An 8,261-nucleotide genomic window follows, 5' to 3' on the forward strand; every position below is an offset into this window, starting at 1 on the left:
AAGGGTGCTCTCTTTCTCAACGTCTTCCATGCTCACTTGCTCCCCAGTGCCGCTGTGTCTTCTTCAGGCACTGACAAGTGTCACCCCAAGTGGCCCCGGGTCCAGCCTCTGCCCCTCAGCCTCACCGAGACCACCTGAGGGGTGGCCCTCCTCCCTCCTGCGCCGGGCACAGGGCCGGCAGTCCTGTGTGCGTCGTGTGGGCCCCACCACTGCAGGCACAGCCCCCAGGGATGACCAGGTTTTGGCCTTGGGGGCTGTATGAGAGCAGGAGAGAGACGGAAAAGCCGAGATGGTGGGGAGTAATCAGGAAGGAACACATGGTTCTTTTGAACGAAGGGCATCGTCGTGTTCTGTACATTCCTGGGGCTGGACATGCCTCATCCCTGCCTTTCCCCAAGCGCACCCACTGTATCTTAGGTGCACGGCCACTTCCACCCCAGAGTCAGCGGGCCTCCCCGGGTCAGGATGCGCTGCTCAGGCTTTGGCATCTCCTCCTCCTCGCCAGCTCCTGTTGACCCGATTAGCCAGGGGTGCTAAGCTGCCCTCCAGAAGGGCTGGGCGCCCCGCCCGCCGCCCGGCCTTCAGCTTGGCCGCAGCCCACGTGCATGGGCGCCAGTCGTTGGGGGGTGGGGGGCGGTGAGCTCTGATGAGCGCGCTCTCCCGGCTGCCTCCAGGTCCTGTGGGAGTAGCGGGCGGCTGCTCTTCAGAGAGGCCGCCTGAGAATTCGGGGCTTTTCCTCAAGAGGCCTGTTTAAGTGCCAGTCTACCCAGTCCCCAGGAGGGCAGGTTGGCGTTACGAGAGTCACACGTGCTATGGTCTCGGCTCCTGAAGCCTCGAGCTGGACCAGCCCTGGCTCCAGCAGAGGGTGAGATGCTCCCCACCCCGCCCCACCTGGAAGAAGAGCCCTCATCTCTATCCGTACCGGCTTTCCCGTTGAGGCTAGAATTCCGTGCCCTCGTCTGTGCCTCAATGACTGACCCGGTCTCACCTCCTCTCCGCCAGCAGCTCAGGTCGAGGATACCTGCTCTTTCCCAGTGCCGGAGCTGAGTCCCCAAAGCCTCCCCTGGACGTCCCCTCTGTAGCAGTCAGAGAGACACCCAGCCCCCTCGCTAGCACCCAGTCCCACATCTGGTTTATTCTCTCGCCCCCCTGGAACCTCACCTCAGACACCACAGGCACCTCCTTCCCCGTCCTCCTCTGCCCGGAAGCTGTGGTATCAGCTCCAATTTCCTCCCAGTACCCGCCGGCCGGACTCCCCCAGAGGACATTCAGAACCCTCACCCGTAGTCTGCACGTTTGTTTTCAGCTGCAGAATGGGATTCCCCCATTCAAATGCAGCCTTGCACAGAACCACAATTTCTGAAATTATGGAATGGGAGCAGCTCGGAAAAGGGTCTAGATGCAAATTCTCTATGGCTGTGGGGTCAGTGACGCTATTTCTCATCCAGATCTGGTCACAGGAGGTTGGTGGTCTTGGTCTTTGGCCCCCAACACCTTCCCTCCCCTCTCCAGCCTTGCTCTGCCTGTCATGCGGGTCACACCTCTGATCCCGGTTCCCAAAGGCAGGAAGTGAGACCCTTCCTACCCTCCTCAGGCAGGCCTGCAGAGTTGGCACACTTCCTGAGGTCTGAGCCGCCGCTGCCCAGGCACGGCCCAAGTCCACACGGGTTGTGAGTCCAGCTCATCCCCACTCAGCCGCCTGTGTCCTCACGTCAGCTGGCATGCTTGGTAAGGCCAGGGCGGCACGTAATGGCCACGGTGGCCTCTGTGTTTCAGGGTAAAATACGAAGCCCCTCAAGCAGCAGAGGGCCTGGCTGGAGCCCTGGATGCCCGGCAGCAGAGCACCGGAGCGGTAAGCAGAGGGGCCCTGCCGCCACCCTGGGGCCCGTCCAGAAGGAGTCCCGGGGGGTGCTCGCCCAGCGATGCCCACGGTGGTTTATAATAGGCAGCCTGAGAGGGCAGATGGGAGCTGAGGCAGTATTCGGCCTCACTGCCCCTCCAGAGACCTGTTATCTGCAGGAGTGTGGACAGAGCTGGACGGGAGAACAGACCCTAAGACCACAGGGCGGCATCCAAGGGCGCCATTTTTGTTGCATTTAACTCCTGGACTGTGTGGAGTGACAGCCACGTGCCCACACCGAGCAGGCGCTGTGGGCGACCCCTCCCCTTCGCAAGGGCTCCAAGTACAGTTCTCGCACCTTTGAATTTGTTTCTGGGTGCCTGTAGGGAAGAGAGAATCTCTGTCCCAGTAAGTGGGCTGAGTAGCTCCTTGGGAGGTGGTTAGAAAGTGCAGGACCTGGGAGCTGGAGATGCAGGGGCAGTGAACAGCGTGGCAGAGGAGAGGGTTGGTGACAGCGTAGGGCTTCAGAGGCTGAGGTGGGACTGGGTGCTCGGAGCCCGACTGGGAGGACTGGGTTTATGCCACGTGAGGTGGGAGCCCTGAGCAGTCTTGAGCAGAGGGGAACGTTCATCTGGCTTCCATTTTGGAAGGACCCAGCCTGGAAGCTGGGAGAGCGGTCAGGAGGCCGTGGAAGCTGCCCAGTCTTCTGGAGTGGGGCGCGGGGCAGGGGGTGCAGGAGGGATCCCCAGCAACTCCCCAGAGGCGTCCCCAGCATCCTGGGAGTCATTCCCAAGTCAGACAGGGCAAGACCTGGAACACTGTGGAGGTGGGACCAGCAAGGACTCAGATGCCTCCTGTGCGCTGTGGACCTGCTGCCACGCAGAGCGTGTTCACGCCCCGGTCTCAGAGCCTCCCGCCATTTTTCTTCGTAAGCAGTCATTTGTTGAACCTGTGCCCTGTGCTAAGCACTCTGCGACCCCAGCTTACTGAGTGAGTCATCACACAAACCCTTAAGGTATCCCCTTTTACAGATGAGGGGTTAATTACAGAGGGGGGTTAAGTGAGACCACAGATGTCACATCCTTAGCACAGTGCCCGGCACGCAGTGAAGCTTTTAACCTTTACATCACTGCAGTGTGGTTTTTCCCAGTCACAGAGGAGAACACCACGGCTTAGAATTGAGGTCATTTGCCCATGATCTCACAGCTGTTGGTCTGTCCAGCTTGGAAGCCAGTGCTGGTAACAAGAACCCCAGACGGCCCGTGGAGCTCTAAAGCGCAGAGGTGCTCCCCTGCCGCTCAGCCTTCCTTTCCCAGGGGCCATCTTTCTGGCTCCGGGACTCCATATGAATCAGGACACTCGGGAAGCCCTTCCCTCCCACGCCACCTGCCTCCCATGGGCGGAGGCTGACCGAATAGCCCGGCTGTGCTGACCGCTGCAGCCCAGGACGGGTGTCACTTGCCCAGGGGCACACAGCAACGGCAATGCAAGGGCATGAGGAGCAGTAGATGCAGGTCTCCTGACTGCTGCCCCACCTGGCAGGCGGCCACGGGGCAGAAACACGCACACACCACTGCCTGCAGAAAAGCAGGCGCTGGCTAAGTTCTGCTCGTTCATCTCTGACGACTTGGGAGATTTAAGTGACTTCCACCAAATCAGAGTGTGACTTCCTTAAAACCAGGTCATAAACATCTGCTCCGAGGTGCTTACGTCTGGCTGGGGTGTAAGGCTTTCTCCCTCTCGGTTGTCAGAACATGATCCCAGGCAGCAATGTACAGAATGGAATCAAGTGCCGACTCTGTGGGCAGCCAGTGGCTGCCCCCCGGGGTTAGTGAGTCCTGGGAGGTGGGGATGCTGGATGGCATGTGACAGTCCCCAGGCTGGGTCTGTCCAGGCGGGGAAGGCAGTCACAGGGTGATGGGCTGGGAGCCAGGACCCGAGGCTTCCTCCACTGTCGGTCTGCTCTGGGGCCCTAGGGATCTCCTCTTTGCCCATCAGTAAACATGAGGGGACCAGGTAGAGCAATGCTCCTAACCCTGGGTGCCCATCAGAATCCCCTGAGAACCAGTGAGGGGCTAATGGCTGCCTACTCCACCATCCCAGGATTGCTCAGCTCCCCACCTCCAGGGACCCTTGGGGTGAAGAGTAGGGGAGAAGCTTTGCCCTGCCCGTCCAGGACTCCGGAGTCCCCACAGGGAGACGCCCTCTGCTGCTTGCTGTCCCCTTTTACCGCCCACCAGCCCAGCACAAGCATGGGTGCGTGCGCACGCACATGCGCGCACAGAGGCTCCTGAGGCGGTAGCAGGCCCCTGCTGGAGGAGGCCCCCAGTGCACCGGTGGCCCTGGCCCTGGCCTTCCCGCCACCCTCAGCGTGACCCTCTCTCACCCAGATGGGAGGCGGCAGTGAGAAGAACCTCAGTGACTGGATGGTGAGACCAGGCACGGAGAGGAGGGGCCGGGCACACTCGCAGGGGGCCCCCCCAGGCGGTGCTGTCCATCAGAACCAGGGGAGAACAGGGTGGGCAGCCAAGGGCCTGCCGGTGCCCACCCAGCATGGTCCGGCTCCCTCTGCTCTCGCTTCCACGGCCCCTCGGTGCTGCCTTGGAAGCAAGGCCCGGGCAGCCCCTGTGGCAGCCGGGAGGCGACCGGGGCTCTCCTGGGCTTGGGCCGAGTGCCTGCAGAGGGGGCTGAGGCGGGCAGCCCAGAGAAGTCACTGCTGCTGCTGCTGGGAAGTCAGCTCCTGCCTCTTCTCTGGGTTCTCCTGCTGCCCCCTGGGGCCCTTGGTGCTGAGGACGGGGCTTGGGGACTGACCTGGCTTTGGTTGGAGAAAGACTCGCTCTCCCTGTTTCCCAAAGTAGCTGAGTGGTAAGCGCGTTTCCCCGAGCACCTACGCTGTGCCGGGCGCTGTGCTGAGCTCTTTAGCTCCCTCGTCTCGTTTAATCCTCACAGCGATCTGGACCTGGACGGTAGGTACTGTCATCCTCTCTAACGATGAGCGAAGTGAGGGTCAGAGAAGCTGAGTAACCTGTGCCGAGTCGCAGGGGTCCGGCCAGCGTCTGGTCTCTCTGATCCCAGAGTCTGTGCCCCTAACCTCCAGCTGGATTCTCCCGCTGTAGACGCATTTCGCGTGGGAAGCCCCCAGGCCCCAGCCCTGCCCCAGTCCAGCCCTCAGCCCCCCGCCTCTGTGCAGGAGCCTGTGTGGTGGAGCCACAGCCGCAGCCCCTTGGGATGCACCGGCCTGGCCTCGTCTGGTGGTCTTGGCCCCTCCCTCTGTCCCGGCCCACCTCTGCCCCCTTCCACCACGAACGCTGAGTCTGCGGAGGTGTAGGGGGACAGCCTGCAGTCGTGCCCCCTGCCTCAGCCTTGCTGGCTGGCCACTCCCTGGGCTGTGAATATTCTTGTGTCAGATGCCCCTGAGCACCTGTGCTTGGTCCCGGCCCTGGGCTTGCGCACCAAGCCCACACCCTTGGCCTGTAGGAGCCGGGGGTCCGTTCTCTCCTCGTGGCCCTGCTCCAGCTGTCAGGAGCCCTTCCCCATCCCCTGCTCAGCCTGCTGGCCCCGCCTCCCCCTTGCCCACAGCCTGGCACAGCAGGCAGAACTTGGGGTCCCAGGCAGCTGGGCAGGAGCCATCCTGGAGGGACTGCCGGGGACAGGAGCGCAGGGCAGGTCCAACTGGCCCCACTGCATGAGGGAGGAGTCCCAGGGGTGGGCAGCTGCCCCAGGCCGCGGCCAGTGGGCCCCAGACCGGCGAGGCGCACTGCCCTCACCCACTGCCCTTCCCTCCAGATCCCCATCACCCAGGCCTGCCTCATGGAAGACATCGAGCAGTGGCTGTCCACGGACGTGGTAAGTCCGGCCCCCTCCTCGCCCACCTGACCCGGGGCTCCTGTTGTCTCATGAGGAGGTGACAGGGGGCGGGGTCAGGATGAGCGACCAGTGAGGAGAGGGCATTAGCGGGGCTGGTGTCCCCTCCCCTGCCGCTCCCCCGGCTCTTCCCTTTAGAGGAGGGCCCGGCCCCGCACCCCTCGCAGCCTCTGGGGCCTTCCCTCCCCTGAGCCTGCTGCCGATCGAGGTCCCACTGTGAGCAGGACAGGTGGGCCGAGGGCAGCCGGGACCATGGGAGCACTGAGCTCGGCAGCCCCCTCGTGCAGGTCGGGAGGCCGATAGACAGCTGCGAGGGGTGCCACGCCCGCGGTGGGGGGCGGCAGTCTCCAGAGCCCCACTGCCCCCTGTGAGTGGCAGTCTCCAGAGCCGCCCCCCCAATTCTTGGCACCAAGGATCAAGGGCCTGGGCACTTCCAGGCCCAGAGGCCGCCTTCTGCAAGTGGCCAAGACCATGTTTCTGCCCGAGGTCAGGAGAAGGTCCATCCGTTTCATCTGGTGGGTGAAGGCTTATCCGCTCCCCAGCCCCCAGCGTGAGCATGTGTGGCCTCAGGCTTGGGTGTCAGCCTTTCCACCATGGGGCGAGTCTGCCCACCCCTCTAGACACTGGAAGGAAGGGACTAGCGATTGTCAGGGGCCCACCGGGCACCCTCCCCTGCGCCTGGCCCTCTGCAAGTACTCCTCTTTTATAGCTTCCCGACAACCCTGTGAGTGCCGCCACGCAGAAAAGCGAGGCTCAGAGAAGTCCAGGGGTTCGGGCCAAGGCCTGGGGCTCAGGAAGGGGTGGGGCCGAGGTCTGGACCCCTCGGGGTCAGCAGCCTGCGCCCCAGCCCGCTCCGCAGTGCCGCAGCTAACCTCACCTTCTGCTTTCTCAGGGGAACCATGCGGAGGAGCCCAAGGGCGTCACCAGTGAAGGTAGTAGACCTTGGCCCTGCCCACCCCTGCCCCGCTCCAGCCTCCGAGCCCACCCGCAGCCTCCCTCTCGTTCCTCCAGAATTTGACAAGTTCCTGGAAGAACGAGCCAAAGTGGCCGACCGTTTGCCCAACGTCTCCAGCCCCTCCGCCGAGGGGCCCCCGGGTCCCCCGCCTGGCAGTGCCCCTCGAAAGAAGACCCAGGAGAAGGATGACGACGTGCTGTTTGCCTTATGAGTGTGGGGTCTGGCACCCTGCAGCCCGAGCCCCCGCTGCTCCCACACCCCGCGCGGGGAACCTGTCTCTCCTTCAGTGTTATGGCTGCTTTGGGGGGGCTTGTTACGTATGCCCTTCTCTCCCCCTTGAGGTTGGGGCCGCGCTGCCTGGGGGTGTGGGGGGCAGCCGGATGAATTGGGGGAACAGGTCAGTTGCACTTCGGAACCCTGGACGCCCCTGCCTCCCCTCCCACCCCAGCTGACCACTGCGACTTGGCTGAGAACCCGGAGGTCCCGGGACAGACAAGGCCGGCTGCTTGGTTGCCCCAGCGTGAGTCCCCCTTGCCCCTCCCTGGACCCATGCCCAGAGGAGCCCTCTTCCGAGCCCACACTGACAGTTGAGGCCTGGCCGTGGGCTGGAGACAGCAGAAGTTTCTGTCGCAGCCTCAGGTCCATTCCGCAGGCCCTGCCTTGGAGCCCGAAGGCTTTGGCCAGCTGTCGAGGGCAGGGCGTGTGGCCCTCTGCTGAACGCACGCTGTCCAGATGTGAAGCTGCACATGGTGGGGGGAGACCTCGCCAGGCCCAGGCCGCCAGGGGAGGCTTCCAGGGATGCCTGGGGCACCTGTGGCCCCCACGACCTCCACTTCCTCGCCCTCCGGCCTTCCTCTGTGCCTCCCACGCAGGGCTCCACCAGGCACTGGGCCTCCGCACCTGTTGGTTGATCCTCTTGTCCTGGGAGAGGTGCCTTTTGTATCCCCAATTAAAGGTAGAAAAGCATCCTGCTAGCAGTGTTTAGTCTCCAGGAGGAGGTGACTTCTTGGCCTCGCCAGAGGCAGGGACTCCTTTGGGCTGGGCTGGGCTGGGGGCCACCCGTGAGATGGGCATCTGCAGGCGAGGCAGGTGCAGCCGCAGGCCTGGGCACCCCGCCGCAGCTCACACCAGCACAGGCTCCAGCCACGCGTGGCCTGCCAAGTGGCCCCGTTGCTCTCCACGAGTGACGCGTCTGCATCCTCAGCGCCTCACACTGCCGTCCGCACTCAGGCCGGCTCCTGCCCAGCAGCAGTAGCACTGTGATCACAGCGACGGAGCAGGTGTGGGGATGGTGGGGCAGGGAGCCTGCAGGGAGGATACGGCCATCCCGTCTGAGGCCTAGGTGCCAGGCGCTGTACCAGGCTATACGTGGGCTCGTGGAATCGTCTCGACAGCCCGTGGTGGAGCCGAGTTGCATCTTGTTTTACAGAGACTGAGTCTGTGACTCAGTGGGTCATGTGAGCCACCCCAGGTGCAGCTGTTTACCAGGTGCTGGGCACTTCCTCACGCATCAGTGCGTCGTCCCCATTTTGCAGATGACAGCACTGAGGCTCAGCGTGGCTGCCTGGGCACACAGATCAGGCGCGGGTGTCGGTTCTTATC

General features: G+C 63.4%; 1 protein-coding gene across 1 annotated transcript in view; it reads left to right on the forward strand.

Annotated features, from left to right (window-relative positions):
- The window catches only part of TOM1 (target of myb1 membrane trafficking protein), a 45,543-nt gene extending 37,936 nt beyond the window's left edge, over positions 1–7,607 (forward strand). Inside the window, exons 12-15 of the mRNA XM_082665131.1 lie at positions 1,777–1,852; positions 5,627–5,686; positions 6,597–6,636; positions 6,716–7,607. Coding sequence (XP_082521257.1) covers positions 1,777–1,852; positions 5,627–5,686; positions 6,597–6,636; positions 6,716–6,870 — 331 coding nt within the window. The 3' untranslated portion in view covers positions 6,871–7,607. The remainder of the gene's footprint in view (positions 1–1,776; positions 1,853–5,626; positions 5,687–6,596; positions 6,637–6,715) is intronic.
- The last annotated feature ends 654 nt before the right edge of the window (positions 7,608–8,261 follow it).

The sequence above is a fragment of the Grampus griseus genome, assembly GCF_964374135.1.
Source record: "Grampus griseus genome assembly, chromosome: 11".
Classification (NCBI taxonomy): Eukaryota; Metazoa; Chordata; class Mammalia; order Artiodactyla; family Delphinidae; genus Grampus; species Grampus griseus.